The sequence below is a fragment of the Pelodiscus sinensis genome, chromosome 1 (assembly GCF_049634645.1).
Source record: "Pelodiscus sinensis isolate JC-2024 chromosome 1, ASM4963464v1, whole genome shotgun sequence".
NCBI lineage: Eukaryota > Metazoa > Chordata > Testudines > Trionychidae > Pelodiscus > Pelodiscus sinensis.
Genome location: NC_134711.1, coordinates 322176117 through 322202485, shown reverse-complemented (window position 1 = coordinate 322202485; position 26369 = coordinate 322176117). Strand labels below are relative to the sequence as shown.

The window sequence follows — 26369 nt, the reverse complement described above, 5'->3', positions numbered from 1 at the left end:
GATTTCAACTTGCAGCTAAATTGATACTGCTCAAACTTCCCAAAAAGAAAAGAAAGTTATGAGCATCTAAGAGAAGGGTGAATCAGAATGAAAAGCGGAACACAACTTAAGTTCTAGTACCCCCTCACATGATTGGCATGTGTGATCTCTTGATACAAGGCAAACTGAAGGTGATAAAAAGTCAAGAAGAATTACAGAACAAACATTTGAAAAGACAAAGATTTGGAAATGTCTGAAATGGCTAAAGAGAATGTAAACATCCATACTTTGACATAGTTTCTGCTGATAGATCTTCAGGATTTCTAACTTTTGTTTCACCTGAAAAGTAAAAAAACAAAAAACAAACAAAAAATCAAATTAAATTAAAAGGACACTATTAAAGCAGATTAAAAATCTTCAGAATCCCAGGACTTAAATAGTAGCAACTATGAGCCCAGATATTATAAAAAAAGTTCTCTCTCTCTCTCTGAGAATTAATGTAATCTTTAAAGTTTTAATTAGCTAATAAAATGCTTTGCACTTTATTACATGGTAGTTCATAGGTGGAAAACGATGCCCATAGATTGGCGATTTAACACTGTGGATCATCCTTAGGTTCCCACTAAGAGGGCTGCCTATACCAGTGGTCCCCAACGCGGTGCCCGCAGGCGCCATGGTGCCCGCCGGGGCATTTGTGTGCGCCTGCCGACAACCTGGGCCGGCCCCGCCCGCGGCACAGGGGAGGCGCCGGCCCCAGGCGCGCGACGCGCACCGGCTCCGGGTGCGCAGCGCTCGAGTGGCGCCGGTGCCTGCCCCAGTCGCGCGGCTCGGGCGGCAGCGCCGGCCCCGGGCCCACGGCACAAGGCACTTGGGTGGCCTTGGCCCTGGCCCTAGGGCACATGCTGGCACCGGGTGCAAGGGCATCCCCGTCCCCTGGCATGCCCCCAGATGCGTGGCCCCACCCCCGGGCACCCAGCACGTGAGCGGCCCCACCCCCGGGCTTCTGGGAGCCTCTAAAGGTTGGGGACCACTGGCCTATACACTGATGGTAGTTGGGCTCACAAAGACTACTGATCCCATCACGTAACAAGAATCGAGATGAAGCATCATACACAGTATGTGGAATTTCCACTTCTATATGATACACAACAGCACTCAACAGCTTTAATTTTGTGGGCCCCACCTGAGTTGTTATACAGGCAGTCCCCGACTTACGCGGATCCGACTTATGTCGGATCCGCACTTACGAACGGGGCTTTCTCGCCCCGGAAGTCGGGGCGAGAAAGCCCCGTTCGTAAGCTGCTCCGGTGCCCCTGGTCTGCTGGAGACCATCCCCAGCAGACCACAGGCTCCCGGACTGAAGCCGCAGCCGCGGCGGGGTCCCTCGCCTCTGAGGCTTTGCCAGAGCAAAGCCTCAGAGGCTCTGCTCCCCGTGTCCCTGGTCTGCTGGGGGGGGGGGGGGGCAGCTAGTGTGCTCCCCCCCCCCCCCCCCAGCAGACCAGGCTTTTGTTTTGGACTCTGGGTCAGAGCAGCTGGGGCGCTGCCGATTGGTCCTGCAGCGCCCGCTCTGGGCACTACTGGACCAACCCGGCAGCACCCCAGCTGCTCTGCCCCAGGTCCTGATTCAGCCGCTGCTGGTCAGTTTCAGCAGCGGCTGAATCAGGACGCCTGGGGCAGAGCAGATGGGGTGCTGCTAGGTTGGTCCAGTAGCACCCAGGAGCGGCGCTACTGGAGCAACCCAGCAGCACCCCAGCTGCTCTGCCCCAGGCGTCCCCAAGTCAGCTTCTGCTGAAACTGACCAGCGCTGACTACAGGAAGCCCCAGGCAGAGTTGCTCTGCCCCGGGCTTTCTGGAATCAGCTGCTGATCAGTTTCAGCAGCAGCTGACTTGGGGACGCCTGGGGTTCTTAAGTTGATTCTGTATGTAAGTCAGAACTGGCGGTCAGTTTCAGCAGTGTCTGAATCTGGACGCCAGTTCCGACTTACATACAGATTCAACTTAAGAACAAACCTACAGTCCCTATCTTGTACGTAACCCGGGGACTGCCTGTATAGCAATGCTTTGATCATTTCAAAAGTAGCCTATAAACTCAGTTTTTTGATGTGGTAATTCAGTTAAATCTAATTCAAATACAAATACAAATGTAAAGCATACATAAGAAATATATTGGAACATGAATTTGAGTTTAAGTCTAATTTACTTACCATGACTTCTGAGATCTAAAGCCACAATCCTACACTGAATCCTGTTAATAATCGCAGACTGTAAGAGGGGAAAAAGATATACAGTTTGCAAACTGCCCCATCTCAGCTAAGAAAGGGGTTCACAATATTAAATAAATCATTGCAACAGATGCAAAAGACAAGACGGTGTGTCCAAAAAAAACCACCTACACACCCCAATGACAGTGCTGAATCTAGACTGAACAAGAGGCACAGAGTAGGCACGAAGAGAAAGTTGAAACAAGAGTATTTAGCGTATGTGATCTTTAATTAGTAAATTAAAAAGCACCTCTTTTTCACCAGCACCCAAGTGTTTCCCAAGGATTATTTTCCCATTTCCATTCCATGTCTCAAAGAAAAGAAATCAAATTCCTTAGGATATAATTTACTCTACAACATCTCTTAAAAACTGAAGTGCAGCAATAGTATTACACATATAGAAGTGATACTTCCCCTTCCAAGCCTCCACATGTTCCAAAATTAGTTCTGCCTTCACAGAAGGTAAGAAGCGAGAGCAGCTGCTTTACAGTATAGTCTCAATTCACTCAAAGAATGGAATTTTGCAGTAACATTAATATGCCAAACTGAGTATTTCTGTCCATCATTTGTTAGTAATCCAAAGGAGATGTTTTATAAAGTAACACCCAACTGCAATCAGATCATGCCTCATTACTTGTTCTTGCCATTTACATAAGTTATTTCACACGTTGTGTTGATTAGGTAGCATTCAGAGCTGAATAAAAGGCAGATTTTTGTGCTGGGAAACTAATAATTGAAATCGTATTAGAGTGGTAGCAGTGACATCTGTTGAAAGGCCCTTAAAAGAACAAGACAGCACCACCTACTTGACAGGCAGAGTGACAGTTGCACTGACCTGATGTTTCAAGTCCAAATAAATCACTCTGTGGACCAAGGGACTAAAGGCAGGATCTCATACCCGCTAGGGCTAGAAATGGATGTTGTATACTATCCGATCTGAGAATTCCTTTCTGTCTTTGAGGTAAGAGCATTCATTTCAGCCCAACATGTCATGAGATACTGGCCATTAAAATTACATCATTCTGATTACTACCTTTTGTTTCCTTTTCCAAAATCCAAAAGAATTGTTGCAGCCACAACCCAGAAAATGACTACAACCAGAAACATACTTTAGACTATTTAAAATCTACTTGGAACCCTAGTTCACCAACGGTAAAAACCTAAGCATTAATTTAACCAGCAGTTCATGAGGTCACCTGCTAAAAATTACAATGTAATCTAAATGATGTGATAATAAGGGAAGTTCTCTCATGACCGTAACTTACCAGAACAGAAATTCTTTGGTGAGACAAGAACACACACATCCGGGACCATTACATTTTCCAGTAAGTTATTAAACCAACGAGCAGAGAGAAAAATAGGTAGGTAGAGTCTGCTTGTATTAATTTTATTTGCAGCAGTTTAGAACACACTTTGATTAAAAAAATACACACGGAGAACAAGGATATTGGCAGCAGAATGGAATGAATTAATTGTCTTCATAGTTCCTTCCCCAGCTACACAGCTTTGTGGGTCTAGGGCACAGTGAAATGGCATGACTCCTATATGCTATTTAACTAGCAAGTCTAGTAACTGCTTAGATAGTGATTATATTGTAAGTTATAGTGGTGTACGTCTAGAATTTATTCTACTGAAATAGGTGGAATGATTCCAGATCTGTTGTACATAATGGTGTAACAGAGAGCACTTTTAAAACCTGTTATTAGAAGTAGAATTTAGGAAAGGATGGAATTAATTGCTTGCAATTAAGAGGGCCACCTCATTCAATGCTTAAGAAAAAAGTGTGAATTTGGATTTTAGTGTTTAACTCCTCTCCCCCCCCCCCCATCTAAAAAACCACAAAGCTAGTTTAACTTTAGAATTTGCAAGTGGTTCATACACTACCGTGGTGTTAAATTAGCATAGGCTGAATGAGTCATATATCCTAGTGACTAGTGTTCTACAAGAATAGAATAATCATAGAATAGAACTGGGAGGAACCTCAAGAGGCCATCAAATCCAGCTCCTTGCACTCAGGGCAGGATCAAGCACTATCTAAATTGCTCTTAAAAAATCTCCAATAATGGAGATACCACAACCACTCTTACAGTTAGGAAGTTTTTTCCTAACATCCAACCTAAACCTCTCTTGCTGCAACTTAAGCCTATTGCTCCTTATCCTACCATCAGAGATTAATTTTTCTCCCTCCTCCTTTAACACTCTTTTAGGTACTTGAAAGCAGTACCATGTTCTCTGGGTCTTCTCTTTTCCAGACTAAGCAAACAATTCTTTCAACCTTCCCTCATAGGTCATTCTTTAATCATTTCTGTCGCTCTTCCCTGGACCTTCTCCAATTTCTCCACATCTTTTCTGAAGTGTGGCACCTAGAAGTGGACACACTACTCTAGCTGAGGCCTAATCAGTGCAGAGTAGTGTGGAAGAAGTACTTCTTGGGTACGTCTAGACTACAAGCCTCTCTTGAAAGAGGCTTTTTCAAAAGAATCTTTTGAAAAAGCCTCTTTCAAAAGAGAGCATCTAGACTGCAACCACTTCTTTCAAAAAAACAAGACGCAGAGAGCACCCAGGCAGTCTGGATGCTCTTTCGAAAAAGCCCTGTTTGCATTCAATAACGCCTATTTTCGAAAGAGCACTTTCGAAAAAAGGCATTATTCCTCATTAAATGAGGTTTTCCGTGGTCGAAAAAACTGCTGCATTCTTTCGATTTAATTTCGAAAGAACACGGCAGCAGTCTAGACGCAGAGGAAGTTTTTTCGAAAAAAAGGCCATTTAAAAAAAAAACCTGTAGTCTAGACATACCCCTAGTGTCTTGCTTACAACACTCTTATTAAAGCATCCCAGAATCATGTTTGCTTTTTTTGGAACAGTGTCACATTGATGACTTATTTAGCTATGACCCCTAGGTCCCTTTCTGCAGAACTCCTTCCTACATAGTCATGTCTCATTTTGTATGCAACAGATTATTCCTTCCTAAGTGAAGTACTTTGCATTTGTCCTTATTGAGTTTCATCCTATTTACCTCAACTATTTCTCCCCTTTGGCTAGATCAGGGGTGGGCAAAAGGGCCTCCGCAGGCCACATCCAGCCTGCCAAGCGGGTTGATCTGGCCCGTGGATGCCCTGTCACTCCCCCACCTCCAGGCCAATCAGGACCCGGGGACAGGGGAGCATGTGAAGACTCCTTCCCTGCCAGGGTGCGCAGTGTTTAGAGTCAACCACCAGGGTTGACTAAGTGCCACACGCCCTTTGCAGGGCGGGGACAGGCAGCGAGAGACTTCACACACTTCTCCCACCCTCAGGTCTGATTGACCTCGGGGCAGGGGGAGCACATGACTCTCCTCCTGCTGCCAGGGGCTCAGGCACCTAGAAGGAACAGCTCTCAGGAGGGAAGGGTGGTAAAGACTTCACTGCTCCCACCACCCCAAGGCCAATCAGGGTTTGTGGGTGGGGAAGCATGGAAGGGTCCTGGCCCCACCCTCCCAGGGCAGCACGAGGCTACTTAAAAAAAAATTCTGAATTGCACTCCCCCCCCCCCCCCCATCTAAAATGTTTGCCTACCCTGGTCTAGATCATTTTGAATTATTATCCTATTCACCAAAGCACTTGCGACCCCTTCCCAGCTTGGTAAGCAAGTAGTAACACAGAATTCAATGAAAAACACTTGCCCCACATCTGAAGTCAAACTTTATTTGACAAGATTTGGGTCAACTGAGGCTATATATGTAAAAGAACTAACCTCACCTGTCAAATCACAGTGTGGCTCCCTACTTAATACCTCCCTTTTAGCAATGATTCTAAGATGATTTATGGCTAGGTGCATGAACTCTGATTTATTCTACAGTGATCTTGGGACTTTGAGAAATGCTTGCTTCTGAGTACAGTAAACTGTTCATTTGTTCATTCCCATTACATGTGTGGACCTTTATTCATAATATCCAGTTGTCTGTGATAGTCAACTACAAAAGGGCCAATACCTCGGTGAAACTGCATGTGTCTGTATGTATCTGGTCTGTTTCAGGTTTTTATGTAGTTCACAGATGCCTCAGTAAAAGTTGTCTTATAAAACCCTTAGATTAGATCAAGAGATAGAGATCCACCTAGGAGGCACAAGATCCACAACTGAAGTTGCTGGGTTAAAAGTCTTGGTTGGGTTTATCCCCTGTAGGCTTTTTATATAAAAATGTGTTGGAGGGGGAAAGTGTTAAGCCATGAAACTTGCTCCCCTTGACACAACATCAGGTTGGGTTTCAGCCACTGAGGTTTTCTGAGTTAATATTCAAGCCTGTTTATAATGCAGCATCAATATAGTGAAGGCGCAAGTAAAATGGCTTAAAATTATTCCTCTCCATTAGATTGTCCATAACATCTTCCCATTATTTGTGGAATCAGTCTGGTGAAAAAATGGTTTAACTGTGACTGAGCGAGATCCTAGCATATCAGATTTAAACAGGGTAAAGTGTCTAACTGCATGAGTTACATAGTCCGATAACAAGGTAAGAAAAGCTTTCTAAATTATCTTTTGCATGATTAGCAGGGTTTCATATTTTCAAGTTATTCAGGGGTGGAAGACACAAGTGTATGTAAATAGTTCTACTTCCATCAACTTACAGTGAACACAGCCCAGGAGAGAGCAGAATGGCCTCCTCCATGCAACAATAGTAAGACAGGGCCCTCCGATCCACTTTTATAAATTCGAAAAGTGTATGAACAGTTAAGGACAATGTTTCTTAATATAATTATGAGAAACAAGCTATTAAGACACCTCACAGACCCTTCCCAGCACATACAAAATTGTCAACACTTTTTTGCGACTTACTTACACAAAAAAGATCCAATTCTACCTTCTGTTCAGCTTTAGGTTTGTACAGAATGATGGCCCCTGAGGAGGAGGAAGGGGATGGTGAGGAGGAAGATAACAGCTAACATGTCAGGATGTTCTGCAAGGGATGGTGTGAGTATGTGGCTTTATACAGATATACAGTCTATATATGCTATACGTAATATATGCCATCATGTGCCAACAATGCCCCACTGCTATATACATCGGCCAAACTGGACAGTCCCTACGTAAAAGAATCAATGGACACAAATCAGATATTAGGAATGGCAACATACAAAAACCTGTAGGGGAACACTTCAATCTACCTGGACACACAATTGCAGATCTACAGGTAGCCATCCTGCAGCAAAAGAACTTCAGGACCAGACTTCAAAGAGAAACTGCTGAGCTACAGTTCATCTTCAAGTTTGACACAATCAACTCTGGATTAAACAAAGACTGTGAATGGCTTGCTAACTATAAAAGCAGCTTCTCCTCTCTTGGAATTCACACCTCCAGATCAGCTACTAGAAGTGGGCCTCATCCTCCTTGATTGGATCCTCCTCGTCATCTCCAGCCTGATTCTGGCCTGCATATTTATACCTGCCTCTGGAAATTTCCACCACATGCATCTGACGAAGCAGGTCTTTGCCCATGAAAGCTTATGCTCCTACACTTCAGTTAGTCTCTAAGGTGCCACAGGACTCCTCGCCGCTTTTGCGGATTCAGACTAACACGGCTACCCCTCCGATAGTCTGTATTATCTCTACCTACCTTGCTGGGTTAGAACATCTGCGACTCTGCCAAACTCCCCCATTCCCAATTAACTTGCAGCTAGTGGTACATTACTAAAAGGCATCACTCATCCCAGGTAATGAGTAAGAGGAGCTTGGTTTCTTTCATAGCAGAAAGAATGTTTTTCCCTTAGTGAATATGGTGTTCGTGAAACCTCTCTCATCTCTGCATGGGTGCCAATGAGCCTCAGTCCTGCCTGTAGCTCCTTGTGTTATCCCTGTCATGCTCTGGATTGAACAGACCATAACTGCACCAAAAAATGGGGGTTCTTGGGCGATGTTGACAAATCCTCACTAGAAGAGTGGCTATTTCAGGAACATGAACTAAACTGACAGTCAACTTGTGTGCGTGGATGTGAGTATGCACACATGCGTATGTCAAAGATAGAATTTGATCTCACATCTTCAGAGGAAAATTGCTAGTGTATTAAACACACTATTACCTAGGTATGTTCTTATGACACTGGTTTTGAATGAACAAATATTAACAGAGGTGAGAAAGCAATACCAAGAATCCAACCTTTCTAGATATTTTCCCTCTGCAACCTAATTGTTGACACATAGGCATTGCCTGGGTCAGTAGAGTTATAGATGGAACAATAAAAAAAAAAAGTAAAGAATTCCTGATAAGCTCCAAACTACATAATACCACCAGCTCCTTGAGATCCCAAAGAATTCAGTCTAGAAGAAAAAAAAAAAAAAAAAGGATATATCCTTGCCATTTTCATTTTCAACCACAACATCTTCCATAGCTTCAAAGTACTGGCTCCAAGGGACTGGGGAAAAATCTCGTTTCCTTCCAGGACTGCAAAACAAAATTTTTGCAAGAGTGTAAGTATTTGTAAATCCTTCACTTAGAAATTGCCATAAGTTAATGAAACAGCATTCTTTAACAATGTACTTGTCACAGCAATGTCATACAGAAGTTTAGGATAGGAAGTGAAGGATATTTGACCTGTAGTTCCCTCACATAGTACCAGTTTTATAGTCATTAGCTAATACCTTTTACCTCCCATTAGGTTCTTTGTGGAAAATCAGAGAGAAAGACAGAAATAGTGGAAGCTGTGAGTGGGAATGTTTTCCCATTAGGTGATGGGGAACAAGACTTACAACAATAATCAAAAGGTTACTACAGACAAGTCATGTTTGACCTTTGTGCAACAATATCAGGAGTTCCACTGCTGATTGAGACTAGCAGCCAGACCTAATTTTAGGCAAATTTCATTGTGAATTATGGTTATTGTGCTGATGCACATCTCCAAAAACCATCTTGATGTTTTTGGCTTGAACAATAAGGAGTCAGCTACTTAACAAGACTGGTTATTAGTAAAAGAATCACAGAATACTAGAACTGGAAGAGACCTCAAGAGATCATCTAGTCCAGTCTCTCATGGAAGGTCCAAGCACTGTCTAGATCATCTCTGATAGATGTCTATCCAAGCTGCTCTGAAATATCTCCAGTGACAGAAATTCCACAAACTCCCTAGGCAAATTATTCAAGCGTTTAACTACGCTGACAGTTAGGAAGTTTTTCCTAATGTCCAACCTAAACCTCCCTTGCTGCAATTTAAGCCCACTGCTTCTTGTTCTATCATTAGAGGCCAAGGAGAACATTTTTTTCTCCCTCTTTATAACACCCTTTTAGATACTTGAAAACTGATATTATGTCCCCTTTCAGTCTTCTGTTTCTAAACTAAACAAACCCAATTATTTCAGTCTTCCTTCATAGCTCATGTTCTCTAGACCTTTAATCATTTTTGTTGCTCTTCTCTGGACCTTCTCCAATCTGTCCACATCTTTCTTGAAACGTGGTACCCAGAACTGGACATAATACTCCAATTAAGACCTAATCAGCAAAAGGTAGAGCAAGAGAATCATTTCTTGTGTCTTGCTAACAACACTTCTGTTAATGCATCCCAGAATCAGGTTTGCTTTTTTTGCAACAGTATCACACTGTTGTCTCATATTTAGTTTGTGGTCCACTAGGACTCCTAGTTCCCTTTCTGTAGTACTCCTTCCTATACAGTTGGTTCCCATTCTGTATGCGTGAAACAAATTATTCCTTCCTAAGTGGAGTACAGGCAGTCCCCGACTTACGCGGATCCGACTTATGTCGGATCTGCACTTACGAACGGGGCTTTTCTCGCCCCAGAGCTCACGGGCGGCGGGTCGCCAGCCGTGTCCTCCGGGGCGAGAAAAGCTTCTCCCGGTCTCCCTGGTCTGCTGGGGGGTCCAGCAAAGCTGCTGGACCCCCCCAGCAGACCAGGGGGACAGGAGCAAAGCCGCGGAGCATGCCCACAACGGGACAGCCCGGGCGCGCTTGGGCTGTCCCCCTGAGGGCGTGCTCCGCGGCTTTGCTCTCCGTCTCCCTGGTCTGACCAGCAGACCAGGGAGATGGGGAGCAAAGCCTCAGAGCATGCCAGCAGTGGGACAGCTGCGGCGCGCCTGGACTGTCCCGCTGCCCGCGTGCTCTGCGGCTTTGCTCCGCATCTCCCAGGTCAGCAGACCAGGGAGACGGAGCAAAGCCGTGGAGGACTTGGGCGGTCCCGCCACCCCCGTCTCCCTGGTCTGCTGGGGGTGAGGGGGTGCAGCTAGTGCCCTCCCCCCAGCAGACCAGGCTTTTCTTGCCTACCCCTGGGGTAGAGCAGCTGGGGGCTGCTGGGTTGGTCCTGCAGCACCGCTCCGGACCAACCCGGCAGCACCCCAGCTGCTCTGCCCCAGGCATCCTGATTCAGCCGCTGCTGGTCAGTTTCAGCATTGGCTGAATCAGGACGCCTGGGGCAGAGCAGCTGGGGTGCTGTTGGGTTGCTCCAGTAGTGCCAAGGAGCCGCGCTACTGGAGCAACCCAACAGCACCCCAGCTGCTCTGCCCCAGGCGTCCTCAAGTCAGCCGCTGCTGAAACTGACCAGCGGCTGACTACAGGAAGCCCGAGGCAGAGTTGCTCTGCCCCGGGCTTCCTGGAATCAGCCGCTGATCAGTTTCAGCAGCAGCTGACTTGGGGATGCCTGGGTTTCTTAAGTTGAATCTGTATGTAAGTCAGAACTGGCATCCAGATTCAGCCGCGGATGAAACTGATCAGTTTCAGCAGCGGCTGACGCCAGTTCCGACTTAAATACAGATTCAACTTAAGAACAAACCTACAGTCCCTATCTTGTACGTAACACGGGGACTGCCTGTACTTTGCATTTGTCCTTATTAAACTTCAGACCATTTCTCCCATTTGTCCAGATCATTTTGAATTATGATCCTATCCTCCAAATCACTTGCAACCCCTCTCAGGTTGGTATCATCTGCAAACTTAATAAGCATACTCTCTATGCCAATATCTAAATTGTTGATGAAGATATTGAACAGAACCGGTCCCCAAACAGAGCCCTGCGGAACCCCACTTATTATGCCCTTCCAGCATGACTGTCTACTGTTAATAACTTCTCTCTAAGAATGATTATTCAGCCAGTTATGCACCCACCTTATAGCAGCCCCATCTAGGTTGTATTTTCCTAGTTTATTGATAAGAAAGTCATGCAAGACTGTATCAAATGCTTTACTAAGGTGGTCTAGGTATACCATGCCCACCGTTTCTCCTTTATCCCACAAGACTTGTTATCCTATCAAAGAAAGCTATCAGATAGGTTTGACATGATTAGCTCTTTATAAATTCATATTGGCTGTTACCTATCACCTGATTGTCTTCTAGGTGTTTGCAGATAAATTCCTTAATTACTTGCTCCATTATGTTCCCGGCACAGAAGTTAAACAGGATCATACTCACACCAAAACATTAAATATGAAGTACAGCCATCCCTCTAGAGCAGTGTCTCCCAATTAGTGCTCCACAGAACCCTGGGGTTCCACAAGGAGCCGGCACTCCCCGCCCCTCTGAAAGAGAGAGCTGGCTAGCCAGCTTCTGAAAGAAACAGCACACTTGTTCCCTATTCCTCCCTGGTGATGCAGAGGCATAAGTGAGGCAGGGGCAGAAGGGAACAGTTGCTCCTGGCCAGCACACTAGGGGGTGCCGGACAGGGTGACCCCACATGACCCACAGCAGGGCACAAAGCACTTTCCCACCCCAAAGGAGCCAGCTCGTGCTGCCTGAACAGCTGGGGCTGTGGCACCCGGCAACTTAGTTCCACGGCCTTTCTGTGCGGTGAGGGAGTGGGGAAAGGAGGAGATCAGGAGACCCCTGTGCAGTTCCAACTGTGCAGGCAGCACTCTCTGCTCTGGGACCCCCCGCACCCTCCCTCACCTTGCAGAACGGCATCACAAAAGTAAGTTGCTGGGGTGCAACAGCCCCTGCTGTTCAGGCAGTGCACACACTAGCTATTTGGAGACGCCAAGTGCAGTCACAAACTTTCTGGAACCCAGGGTGTTGCAGGATTGCCAGGTACTGCTCTCAGCTGCCCCTGTCCCCTGCCCAGACACCCCCTCTGCCACGAGTACACTGTCCCCTGTCCCCAGCACCCAGTCCCTAGCCCCAGCACCCTGCCACCCACCCCATGACCCTGGCCCCAGCACCCTGCCATCTGCACCAGCACCACACTGTCCCCAGCTCCACCAGCACAGATGGGACCACATTAATGAGGCTTGGGAGTTTGAGGGGTTTTTTTTTTTGGCATTCACTTGTGTGGGCCCAACTGACTTTTCTGTGGGTCAGTGACCCTTGACTCAAAATGTTCCCCTCCCCTCCCCAATAAAAACAATGCTAAAACTCTGAGTGTGACATTTTATTTCAAAATGAAGCATGGCCAACAAGTCCCCAATTGGGGCCAAACTCCCATCTTACTGCAGCATCATAACACTCCTGCACCACTTGACTCCAAATCTGAACCTATCATACACTGGAACTCCCCTGTCCTGAGCCTTACATCCCCAAATTCCTGCACCCTCACATCCCCAGTCTTCTGCCACAACACTCCTGCACTATCCACACATCACAAATTTGTGTCCTAAGCCCATCATACTCACAGCCTCCTAGCCCTAAGCCCTTCACAGATCCAATCCAAACTCCAGCACCCTCACATCCACAAGCCTGTGGCTTGCTCAGCACCCCAACCTTCCACCTGAGCCCAACATTCCCGAGCCTGGAGCCCCCTCCCTGAGCCAACATCCCCTTCTTCTGCATCCAAAGTCCCTCCCAGAGCTTGCACTTCTCACCCTTTCCCACACCCAAATCCCTCATTCCCAACCCAAAGCCTGCATCTCCTGTCTCAACCCAGTGAGAGTGTATAAGGGCTGCCGATAGCAAGTGATGGAGAGGAGGGGAACAGAGACAATGGGGCCTCAAGGAAGGGGTGGGGAGCCTTGGGAAGGAATGTGATTTTCATGAATTGGTGGGTCCCACTCCCCCCCCCCTTTTTTTTTCCTTTCTTCTTGACAATCCTAGGGGTTTCTTGAAATTCTGAAAAGGGTTCCGTGGCCAAATAAAATTGGGAAACACTGCTCTAGAGCATTCAGTACGTAGTATTGAACAGGAAAATGTTTTGGGAGGCACTACAGCTCCCCTCTAAATGCAAGCATTTTCTTTCCTGTCCACCACACACAGTCCCTTTTGCCTTCAGTCAATCACCGGTCACTGGTCAGCTGGTGGCTTCCTACCCAGCACTGAAAAACCTGAGATTGGAATCTGAAGAGAGGCCATAAAGCTTGTTCTTTTGCAATACTGCACTATTCCAGAATGTGAAGAATATCCTTTAATTCCCATAGAGGGAGAACACAACATTACAGAAAACAGATTTACCTCCCCCTTACAATAAGGATCTAGCCTCCAATCCTGTTCATTAGGAACTGCAAGCATGAACTAGCAATTGCACCGTGGAACAACTACACTTTGTGACCTGAAACTGGAAACAATACTGAGGTGCCAAGAAGCCCCACAAAATGCAGCTAGTTGTGAATATGAAGATGTAAGAGCTACGCTGTGGAGACATTACACAGGACAGTACCCAGAAGAGCCCAGTTTCCAAATTGGAAGATTACCCCCCCCCCCACTACCATACCAGCAAACACAACCAGGAACCTAGAAATCCCACTGAGCTCTCAGTCTCCCTCACCCTTATATTACTACAACTAATACAAGATCCTACAAAGGAAATTTTGCTGACAATTCTGTTGATGCTGCAACAGACTAAACTCTCTCTCAGCATTAAACTCATTCAACAGGACTAATGAGGCTTTGTTTGGGTGATGACATAATCAAGCAAGACAAAAGCAGCAGAGAGAGGAGTATCAGAGGACCATTTTAATGGTCTTTTTTCTGCTCCTATTCTAGGGAGGGCAATCAACAGACTATTAATATCACAGTGTGAAAGTGTCACTTTCCACAGCTAGAAAGAAATTTCCCCCAGTGAATGTGGGATGTTTCTGCAGAATTTTAATTTTCTTTTATTAAAAGAAAGGAATGGAAAGGCAACTAGTGGTTTTGTAAAAATAAAATTTATGTTCCATTATATTGATAGAATTGACATAGAATGTTCCAGATTTACTTCTCTGGGTTTCCAAACTTCAGTATTATTCCTTGTCAAGCATCAACTAAAAGAGGACACGTCACACACCTACTTTAAGATTATGGTAAATCCTGTTCTCAGCTTTCTCTCATTTTCTCAATGTGAAAAACTGGATTTGAATGCTTCAGAGGGGTAGCCGTGTTAGTGTGTAACTGGAAAAAAATAAACAACAAATAGTCTAGCTGCACCTTAAAGACTGACAAAACATGTAGATGGTATCATGAGCTTTCATGGGCACAACCAAAGTGGGTTGTGCCCATGAAAGCTCATGATACCATCTACATGCTGTGTTAGATTTGAATGGTTATGTTGAGACTAACTGGTTGAATTAACTAGAGTAGTGAGCATGACACACCTGTGACACACTCAGCCCAACTTGTTTAAAAAAATAAAAGGTAAACCTATAAAGATTTCTATTCATTCAAGAAACAGAAACTATCCTTTTTGGGGACTCTGTACTAAGGGCATGTCTAAATGATGTGTTATTAGTGTGTAGCAAGGTAGGATGAAAAAGACCTCTTACGTGCTATGCAGTAACTCAGTCCATGTGTACAATGTGGCTGTGTGCTAAAAGTTCCCTGGTGTGCTTTGAAAGAAAGTTCTACAAAAGCAGTAAGTAGACAAGGGCCTACTGGTCTCCGTGCATATTGGCACTAATGACATTGCTTTATGGGACACTTCACAGCTTATAAATAACTTCAGGGAATTGTGAAAGATGCTGAAGATGAAGAATGTCCAAGTGATCATCACAGTAATCCTTCGTCTCACAAGCGAAGGAAAACAGAAGGCTCAAGATTTTGGAAGTGAACTGCTGGCTAGGTAAGTGGCATAAGGTGGTTTGGGTTTTAAGGAACATTGGTCTACTTTCTGTGCTGGCCTTCACCACATAGAAGGGGAACCAATGTTTTAGATGAGGCAGAGCTTTAAACGAAGAACAAAAGAGGTTGGAAAGAAGGAACAAGTGAATATTCATTTAACACAAAATCAAGATGTTGTGAACAAAATATCAAGAAACCAAAGAACATGAAGAAAATAAATTCTTAAATTGCTTATATACCAATGACAGGAGCCTGGCTAATAAATAGAGGGAATTGGAAGTTCACATTAATGAATAAAAATTGGAAACTAGCAACTGTAGAAAGCTGATAAGGAAAGCAAAAAGATACAACGAGAACTTTATGGTCATGAGAATTAAGGAGAAAAAGAGATTTTTTAAGTACATTCAGAACAGAAGGAATCCTAACAATAGCACTGATCTATTATTAGATGGAAATTACACAATTATCAATAATGAAAAAAAGCAAAAGCATTCAATAAATGTGTCTGTTCTATATTTGGAAAAAAGTCCAGTGATGTATTTATTATGGGGATAGAACAACATTCCATTTCAATAGTAACTAAGACATGTGTCAAACTAAAAGAAATGGCCAAGGAGCTCTCTGGACTGTTAATGATCTTCTATAAGTCTTGGAACATTGGGGAAGTTCCAAAAGAAAAGTAATTTTATTTCAATATTTCAAAAGGATAAATAAGATGAGTTGAGTAATTGTAAATCTGTCAGCCAGCCATCAATTCTGGGCAAAATAATGGAACAGCTGTTATGGGACTCTTAATAAAGAATTAGAGGAGGATAATAAAATGAATATTAATCAACATGGGTGTACGGAAAACAGATACCATGGCAAGTAGATCTTGCCACGCTAACTTGAAATCAAAGAGAAGATTAAAGGGTGACAATTTATAAGTATCTAACAAGGAATATCAATTTGATAAGAGAGCTCCGTGCATCAATCTAGCTGACAGTGGCATAAAAAGATTCAACGACAAATCCTCTTGCTGGTGTTATACTGCTGATCAGACTAGAAGACCTGGTTAGATGACCCGAACAGCCCCCTTTGGCCTTATAATCTACAAAATCAGACAAATCACTAATTCTTGACTAATAAGTAGGGATGTTAGGGTATGTCTACACTACCACCCTAGTTCAAACTAGGGTGGTTAATGTAGGCAACCAGAGTTGCAAATGAAGCCCGGGATTTGAATTTCCCGGGCTTCATTTGCATGTTGCTGGGCGCCGCCATTTTTAAATGTCCGCTAGTGCTGACACTGTGCCCGCGGCTACACGCGGCACGAACTAGGTAGTTCGGATTAGGCTTCCTATTCCGAACTACCATTACTCCTCGTGGAACGAGGTGTACAGATAGTTCGGAATAGGAAGCCTAATCCGAACTACTTAGTTCGTGCCGCATGTAGCCACGGGCACGGAGTCAGCACTAGCGGACATTTAAAAATGGTGGCACCCGGCAACATGCAAATGAAGCCCTGGAAATTCAAATCCTGGCCTTCATTTACAACTCCGGTTGCCTACATTAACCACCCTAGTTTGAACTAGGGTGGTAGTGTAGAAATACCCTTAGAGTGTAACTGTTTAACCGTTAAGCATCTGTTTAGCAGCTACACTCAGTCAACTCCCAGGGAAGCGGCTTCTCTGGGAGCAGGGCAGTGAAGCCTCCTCGCCAGGTAGGCAAGGGCTTCTGGCTCTGCTCCCAGGGAAGTGGCTTTGCTGCCACCGCGAAGCCTCCTCACCAGGAGCCAGGTGGGCATGGGCTGCCTGCTCCACCCCCAGAGCGGAGGCTTCACTGCCTGCAGCAGAGCCCGCAGCACGTGTAACCGAGTAGCCGCTAAGATTTTTAGCAAGATACACTGTTACCATAGTAATCAATTTTAGCACCCCTACTAATAAGGTTATTTTAGGAAGTTAACTTTATATTTCTGGGTTTTTTATATACCTAGAACTTCTAAATGCTATACTTTTTGAACAGCTTTAGGTCAAAAATGGGTTGTTTATTTTGACCCGTCTCTAATGCAGTGGTTCTCAAACTTTTTGACCTGTGGTCCACCTGGCTTAATGCAACCATTTGCGTGGGCCACCAGTTGCTAATGGAAACTCACCATTAGTTACATAATTGTGCCCAAGCCATTTTACTAGTGCTGCAGCTAGGGATGTAAGTGACTCATCCACTAGTTGACTATTCTATAAGCAGAAGCTTATTGGATAGTCGACTAGTCCCTCAACTAGTCGCTTTCCCCCCCTTGCTGCCTCTGAGACAGCAAGGGAGGGAGCAGGAGCCGGGGCTCGGGGAACAAGGTTAAGAGCCGGTTCCCTCCAGGAGCATCTCCGCAGGGAGTAGAGGGTAGCAGGGACCAGGTGAGAGCTGGGAATCAGCTGATTCCTGGTTCACACCCAGTCCCAAGACACTGCACCTCTGCAGCAGAGCTGGGAGCTAACCCCGCTGAAGCTCCCTGGCTTGTCGACTAGTTGATTAAACTAAATTTAACATCCCTAGCTGCAGTTAGGGAGAATGGTTTAATTTAAATTATTAACAGATTAAGCATTTTAACTGTCTCATGTTAGTTTATCAAACTTCATTTTAAATACAGTATTAATTTATGTCCAACAAAATTTCAATTTTTTTTATTTATGGTAAGCGTGGGGAACCTTTTTAGGATCTGGGCCACTGATCCAAAGAAAAATCAGTTGGGGACCACTCAAGTGACAAGCAAAAAAAACTCCTCCAAACTCCCCCAAACCTCACAGATGTGGCCCCCAAATGAGATACCTCACTCCTCTGGTGCTCCAGCCCCATGGGGCAAGAGAAAGGGACAGGGAAGAATAAGGTTCAGGGCTTCTCATAGGCCGGATTTACTTTTCTGGGGTTCCAGGGTTAGTGGATGTGTGGATCCCCTTAGACACTAGAGTGGGGACAAAATTGAGGGGTTCGGTGTGTAGGACAGAGCTGCCAATAAGTGGGATAGGGATGGGGGTGCAGGATCTGGGCAAGAGAGTGCAAGGTCTCGGTGGGAGCTAAGGTGCAGAAGCAGGCTGGGAGTAGGGTGTCTGCCTGGGGGAAGGGGGCAGGACAAGAGAAGGTGTGAGAGCAAGCTGGGGTGCAGAGTCTTGGCAGAGGGAGAGGATGTGAGTGAGGGCGATTGGGGTGTGTGGCTCTGGGCATGAGGGGAGGTGCTTATCAGGCTTTGCACCCCTTTTTGTTCCAAAGCACTGACTCCCCACCCCCACCGCTCCCCTTGGTGGGTCAATGGGAAAGCCTCTAGACAGCACATCACTGAGCTGCTGTTCCCTTAGCAGGGTAGGGAGGGGGAAGCTCAGCCTCCCCCCTCTCCCACACAGCAGAGAGCCTGTGCTGCCACTCGAGCCTCGCTATGCATCCTATGAAATAATAATTATAACTGTAGCATTTAATAAAATTTAAGGCAGACAACTTTAACAATTACGGTTGCAAGGAAAACCCTTTTGGAGTGACCTGATGCAGTACCATCTCCTGGACTCTGCAGACAAAAAGCAGAAATCGCTGGTCAGTGAGGATGGAGTGGGCAATCATTTTTGCGGGGGGTGGGGGGGAGGAGGCACTTAATGCATTTTGGTACTGGTCATGGGCTGGCTTCCCTCCTTCCCTGAAGGAGTGAAGCCTGGGGCAAGAGGGGTGGGGCTGGAGACTAGCTCTCCCCCAGAGTTGTCTGGGACTGGAGGTTTTGAATAAGAACACAGCGAAGGCCCTGCAGTTTCTGGCCCCATCGCTATCGCATTGCCTGGCAGCCACCCAGCGTTGCTGCAGCTATTTCAATGGCTTGCTGTTCCAGCCCCTGCTGGGATAGCGCCATGACCAAGAGCCCTTTAAGCAGCCGCAGCAAGCCCGGGCAGCTTCCAGGCAACATGGTAGCAGCGGGGCTGGGGACTAAGAGTCCTTTAAATAGCAGCAATTTAAAGGGCTCATGGTCCTGCTGCTATTGCATCGCCTGGCAGCCACCTGGGGTTACTGCGGCTATTTAAAAGCAGCTCTCGCCCCTGCTGGGGTAGCACTGTGAGCATGAGCTGTGCGCCATTTAAACAGGATCCTGCTGTCTGAGCCACCGCCTGGAAATTTGGTGACATGGGCAGCAGGATATAAATAGAAAGCAGCCAGATGCAGTCCCTGGGCCAGATCTAAGAGTGAGGCAGGCTGGAACTGGCCTCTGGGCTGCCTCTTGCCCAGCCATGAGCTAGGATGAGTTCTCTCAAGCAGGGACGGTTGAAATCTACACACCTCTATTCAGTTTCATGGCTGCTATTTACAATCTATAAACAACATAACATTGGAACAAAACAGCCCAATGTTCCCTGTGTCTGCTTTGGAAAACAGAGCAGGGAGCTCTGGAACTTTTCATGAGGAAAGAGGACTTGAGAAATCAAGGTCAGGAGGACGGGATAAAGCTACTTCCTTCCCAACTCCAAACCTGCTGCAGGTAGCAATGAGAAGACAGTGCAATTTAAGCAAGCAAAAGAGAAAGTTTCTTTTTCCTTCCGTCCTTCTAATAATGAAGGAAGATGACTTATTTTTCCAGACACTTATTACCCAGAGGCTAAGAAGAGACTGAGCAGTTTAGGACTGGGCCTTTATTCACATGCACCTCACTGGAGGGACACATCTTTTGCAACAGCCTCTGACTGGGTGAGCTTTGGTAAATATTTCAGGCCCAGATTAAAAAATTGTTAATCTTTAGATAGCAATATTTTCCAAGGGAAGTAGTGGCAGTCCCACCATTTGAGACATTTAAAATACGATGGGACTATGTATCCAACAATCCTCTGTTAATAGGGAATTGGGAGTGAAAAAAGTAGATGTCCTACATGTTAATAGGCCCTTCCATCTTCAGATTAATCACTTTTATTTAAAAAAAAGTGAAGTCAAGATAATATTATAGCAAGAGGATGAGCAGATTAAGATGTGACACTGTGCTCTCTTAGTAGGAATGAGAATAAAGTATGAATTTTTTTTACAAGATGGCCAGTGCCTGCAGAAGACTGAAAAATATCTTATTTCAATCAAACACTTATGTGCTACACAGGGTAAAGTTGTATAATGAGATGGACCAAACAAGCACATTTTAACAAAATGGACTGCACAAAAGCAATGCAGAACATGCAGTAGGGAATTATCCTCCAATGATCTCTGAAGGCATACAGAATAGATAGAATCCAATAGGGCTTTTCCTCCTCTATTCCATTTTCCTTAGTGACATATCAAGCAGGCATACAAAAAACAGGAGCAAGGCCAACAATAGTTGTGATTTTGCACCTTTTCATGTTGAAACAGCATTTTCCTGGTCAAACAATTAAACTAAGATGGAGATTGACTAATTACAGTAAACTTCCGATAATCCGGCACCTTTAGGACCCAGGGGGTGCCAGATTATCAGAGATGCCGGACTATCCGAAGAGGGGGGCTGTGAGGGGTCTGGGATGGAGTGGGGGGGGGATGCGCCCCTCGACGCTGCTGGACCAACCCGGAAGCACCCCAGCTGGGGAAGTCTGGGGCAGAGCAGCTGGGGTGCTGCCGGGTTGGTTCCACAGCGCCAAGGGACCAACCTGGCAGAACCCCAGCTGCTCTGCCCCAGGCATCCCCAAGTCAGCCGCTGCTGAAGCTGACCAGCGGCTGACTCTGGGAAACTGGGAGCAAAGCAGCTCCAATTGTCCGGCTGCCTGGAGCACTTCCGGGTTCCAGACTATCAGGAGTGCCGGACCATTGGACCACTGCCTCTTTCTGATAGAGGTAGCGGGGTGGGGGGTGGAGGGGAGCTAGTGTGTCAATTATCCGATAAACATTTGCTTACTGGCGAGTTGACTAATTGTTCACATCCATAAGTCCTGAATCAGGGGGCGTGGCAGGGAGTTCTGGTCCCAGTGGCCAGGGAGCTCCAGCCCAGCTGTGGCAAGGAAGCTCTGGGCTCCACAGCAGCCAGGGAGCTCTGGCCCTGGCCACAGAGCTCCGCCACGAGCCTCAGCCCCACGTGCGGAGCCAGGCAGCTGTGAAGCTCCCTGGCCACCACTGGGGCCAGAGCGCCACAGCTGCCTAGCATCACGGCCAGGGTTGGAGGGCCGGGGCTGGAGCTCCCTGGCTGCTGGGGCCAGAACGGGACCGGAACTCCACAGCCGGGGAACTCCAGCCCCAGCAGCAGCAGCCAGGGAGCTCTGGCCCTGGCCCTCCAGCCCCGGTGTTGGCTGTAGAGCTCTGGTCCCAGCCGTGGAGCCAGGTGGCTGCAGAGCTCTGGCCCCAGTAGCAGCTGAGCTGGTGGCAGCTAGAAAGTCCTGGGGGGCTGATGCGGCAGCAGCAGAGCTGGGCTGGAGCCCTGGCCCAGGGCAGTGGGACAGGACAGGCCATTAAGGGAGGTACTTCCCATGGTCCATAAATCCCCTCTTTTGGGACCAGTCAGGTCACAAGGTGCTGGACCAGAGGGTTCCAACCTAAACTATATATTTGAGAGAGTTTGCCTGTCTGTTCAAGAATGCCTCCTAAACAGTAAGAGCTAGAACCACCACATTTGGTATACCGCTTCCTCTTAGCATAACTTAAAGCAAGGTAAGGGTTTGATGGTGCCAGGAAATCAGGATGTGTCTGGAATGGGATTGCTTCTCATAAAACCATACAGAAAAGAGAATCATGATGCAGGAGAAAGGGGGTGGCTGAGGGCACCTCCCCTCCCCCATCCAGGACTGCCCCAGAGCTAAGCCCCCCATCCTCCCAGGTGCTCTTTAAGGAGGCAAGTGGGAGGGGGACACACAGGAATATTGCTGGCTGTTTCATCAGGGAGCAAGGGGAAAGTGCAGTTTGCTGCATTCCTCACTCTGGCTGGGGAGCGCAGGGAGTAGACAAACCTGGATTGGCCCCAGCCAGGGGACATACACCTGGAGCTGCAGTGGCCATGAAGAGACACTTCTCACCTGGCCCCAGCTGCTGCGGAGAGAGGGGGCTTTTTGAGAAATTGTAGGATACATAGGGCAGGATGCAGCCTGCTTAGGGCTTTGATCCAGCCTGCGAGGCAGTTCCAGGCCCCCGCCCCCTAGCGCGTTGCCTGGGAGCCGGAGACGAGTGAGCCCTTTCAACTGCTTCTATTTAAAGGGCTCGCGTCCTCCCTGTGTCTTGCCTAGCAGCCGCGGGGAAGACGCGAGCCCTTTAAATAGAAGCAGTTGAAAGGGCTCACAAGTCTCTGGCTCCATAGCAACGCGCTGGTGGCACTGTGCTACGAACCCTTTTAACTGCTTCTACTTAAAGGGCTCGCAGCTTCCCCACGCCTGTCGGGCAACGAGTTGCCTGACAACCACCGGGAACACAAGAGTCCTTTAAATAGAAACAGTTAAAAGGGCTCGCAGCTCCTGGTGCCTCTATCGCATTGCTAGGGAGCCCGGATGTGCGAGCCTTTTTAACATCTTCTACTTAAAGGGCTCATGCCTGCCGGGTGGCTGCCAGGCAACAGATTAGCCGAGGGGCCTGGAGCTGCAAGCCATGTTATGTGAATTCTAAGCCTCCACCCCAATCACCTCTGGGAGGACACTTGCCCCCAGCACCCTCCCCTCTGCTCCAGGTCCCTTCCAGGCCAAGCATAGCTGCTAGTAAGATAGCTCTCAACCCCGCCCCCTCCAAGGACCCGCCCCTTCTGCCCAAGGCCACTTTTGAAATTTGTGAAGTGGCCCCACCCTTCAAAAATTAATGCCGCCACCCCCCCCCCCCCCCCCATCTCCAGTCAAATGCTGTTGTAACAAAAGATGGCAAATGGTGCTGGGTACAGTTTGATTCAATTACTAAAAAGGATGTGACAGATTCATGCTTTCGGTATTAAACTTGCTACCAAATAACTGATCTGAGTATTCAGTGAATACTTAAAACGCAAATAGTGGCAGGAGCTAGCACAAGGGTCAGTCTCTGGAAGAAGCTACTTAGCAGATAGAGACGCAATACACTCAAAGATGGAGGGGGAGGGGAAAAACAAACAAACATGCACATTTAACAGCTCTGTTAAAGCCAGCCAGTATTATTCTGCAGCAGCCACTGTAACCATTCTCTTTAAATACTAATACTAGCATTGCTCATAAATTTAAGTACAGCGCAAAGATCCATTTCCTTTCCCCACCACTCTGATTTTCCCTTAGCACAAAAGGCGGCATCTGGCCCCTCAGCCAGTTTAATCCGTTCCTCGAGAGCTCCGGCTGTGCAGCGGGATACGGGGCTTGCCCTGCTCCATGCATGCTGTGGCACCGCATGGCTCCAGGAAGCAACAGTATGTCCCCTTTCCAGCAAGCTCCTACATGTAGGGGCAGCCAGAGGGCTCCATGCACTGCCCACCTTATCCACAGGGTCCAACCCGACAGCTCCCTTATAAGAAAAAGCTTATAGATTAATGCAATAAACTACACGCATTTCCCTCCCCACCAGTAAATTTTTTAGCAGACCGGCCAGCAGCCTGACTCAGTCCCAGCTTGCACTAGGTCTGAGACCTACCCCTGCTGTGACTCTGCATTTAAAGTGTATTAGGAGCCAAGTGGGCAGAGAGTCTGGCTCAGTTCTGGCTCACACCAGATCCGGGAGCTCAGATTCCCCCTGGACAGGGTCTGTTGCCACCCTGCACTGTATCAGTTTTTAAACTCTGTATCAGTTTTTAAACTGGCTCCCCTCGCAGGCCAGCTGCTGCCTCTGATATTGAGGCAGTAGCACGGAATAGCAGGGGGCTTCTTGAGAGTGGGGCCAGATTGCACTGGCTGCCGGCCCCACGCCCACGGACTATAGAATAGTCGAGTAATCAATAAGAATTAATGCAATTAATTGACTATTCAATTAACTGATATTTAAGATCCCTGAGACACTTCATAAAAAGACTTTACTGTCCTAGATAAAGTAGTAATAATTCCTCATCACCTAAGAAATCATCAGTACAAATGGCAGCAACAACTCTCTTCCCAAGATGGATAACATCTGCATTAAGGAAGTTTGAGGGTGTTATAAAGAAAGAATACCAACCCGAATGTAAAGAGTGCCTGGTTTAGAAATCTCATTTCCCTCCTAAATCGTTTTTCTATTTGCTTGGAGTGATCCAAGTCGCTCCACTTCTACCTCCCATGATCTGCTCTAAGACGCCTCAGAACCCAACAGACTGTGTGACTGATGATAGGCCCTACTCAAGGGGAGCAACACAGAGGGGTTATTTGGAGGAAATCGGTCTGCTAACATTTTAAGATAAAGTCCAACCAGATTCCACCTGGCCTAGTCCCAAGTCTGAAAAAATTAAAGCCAACTCTTTTTCAAGTGAACAGATGTATGAACATAATGGGAAAAGGTATCAACTAAAAAAATAAAATCATATGCCTGTCAATTTTTTTACCTATTTTTGTTCCAAGTAATAGCTAAGATTAGTATATAAAAAAGAAAGATTAGAGGAAAACAAGTTTTAGTTTTGTTTTACTTTGCACATGCTTTAGGCAGTGTAGTTGTAGCCATGTCAGTCCCAGGATATTAGAGAAACAAGGTGGGTGAGGTAATATCACGGAATCATAGAAATATAAGGCTGGAAAGGATCTCAAGTCCAGCCCTTGCACTGAGGCGTATTTTTATTTATAGACAGTTTTACTCTCGCCCTGGATGGTCAGTCATTTTCCCCTTGTTTGTGTGGGCCTTTCACATAGCAACAGGAGCCAGAAAAATACCTCATAACAAATGGTGACTGAGGAACCTGAAGAATTGGCAGGGGCTGTTATGAACAGGTCAATAACTATACATATTTTATAGCTTCAGGTGTTTACTGTTCCATTAACTAGAGCAGACACAGAGGAGATTTGAAAGCTCTTTGAAGATGGGAAGTGCTATGTAAGTGCTCAGCAGCATTATGACTAAGAAGCACTTCAATTCTATATCATCCAATTGCAAAATTTAAACAGGAACAAACAGCATGTATTTTCAATCCATCTCACATCACTAGAGGTATTCATTCATTACAGGTTAGCAGGGATCAAAACAGGTTAACAGGGATCAAAACCGAAGTAAGGGAAGCAAGAAACGCTGACACATGCCAACATGACATCAACTAGACTAGAATAAGAAGCTAGTAGAACTTCCTAGGCTTTCCTTTTGTGTATTGTTCCAGAACAAGGAGAAACAAAAGGGTAAAAAAACTGGATATTCAGGAAACTTGTCCTGATGTGAAGGATACAGCACACAACATACCACCATTTTGCAGAAGTATTCAAGAAAATTGGTATCTAATGAAATTGTAGACACTGCTGTGTAGGCTGAAAGGCCCCATGACGTCAAACACAGATCACCCTATGGATGGAGGGAACAGTTTCTGAATATTATGTTCATTAGATAAACATTTTGGAACCAACTGCCTACAGCAACCACAGGACAGAAGGGATAGTGGCAGCACAACAGACTAACACTGGATTACAAACTGATTTCTGCCCTGCATTTAACACAGACTTAACATCAGAAAAATATCACACACAAATATTTTATTTAAATATCAAGTGTTACAGGTCTCCTAATTAACTGTTAAAGTAGGATGACAGCACTAAACACTTTCCGTGTATAAATATCTCAGAGCCACTACTTAACATTTTCTTATAGTTCCATAGGTTTCAGAGGGGTAGCCGTGCGTGCAATGCTTTAAGGGAAAGAATTAAGACCAGCTCCGTGAAATATTGTAAGCACTTTATAGACCCAATACAAAGTCCTCAGTCCTTTCAACTTCTACCGTAGAATGGTACAAGATAAGACTCTTAAGTTTATTTAATGTAAATACAAGAGAGATGATTGACAAGAGATGGGAAGATTTAATAAAATAAGACTGAATGAGCCTCTTCTCAAGTGTGGGCATGTTAGGGTATTCTTTTAAAAACACAAATTACCATAATTAATCTAAATAAAAGGTTGGTGGAGAAACAGGTTTAAATGTTATAAACATTCATCTGCTGAAAATCTCTATGAAGCAGGCAAACTTCTCCATTTTACACATGGGGAATTTGGTGGTAAAGGGAGTTGCTCAAGGGTCTTACAACTCAGTGGCATGTCAGAGAATAGAACCCAGCAATCTTGATCGCTAGCTAGGCGACACAGAGCTGTCAAAGCCTGAGCTCTCCAGACAGATACCCACCCTCTGATAAGTCACCCAGTCCTGCTCGTTTTATTAAAACT

The 26369-nt window shown here is 46.0% G+C and overlaps 1 protein-coding gene across 1 annotated transcript in view; it reads right to left on the bottom strand.

The window, feature by feature from the left end:
- PPME1 (protein phosphatase methylesterase 1) overlaps nt 1–26369 on the bottom strand; it is a 50020-nt gene that overhangs the window by 16633 nt on the left and 7018 nt on the right. Inside the window, exons 2-5 of the mRNA XM_075919586.1 lie at nt 8561–8654; nt 6845–6937; nt 2184–2241; nt 267–318 (exon numbers count right to left, since the gene is read on the bottom strand). Coding sequence (XP_075775701.1) covers nt 267–318; nt 2184–2241; nt 6845–6937; nt 8561–8654 — 297 coding nt within the window. The remainder of the gene's footprint in view (nt 1–266; nt 319–2183; nt 2242–6844; nt 6938–8560; nt 8655–26369) is intronic.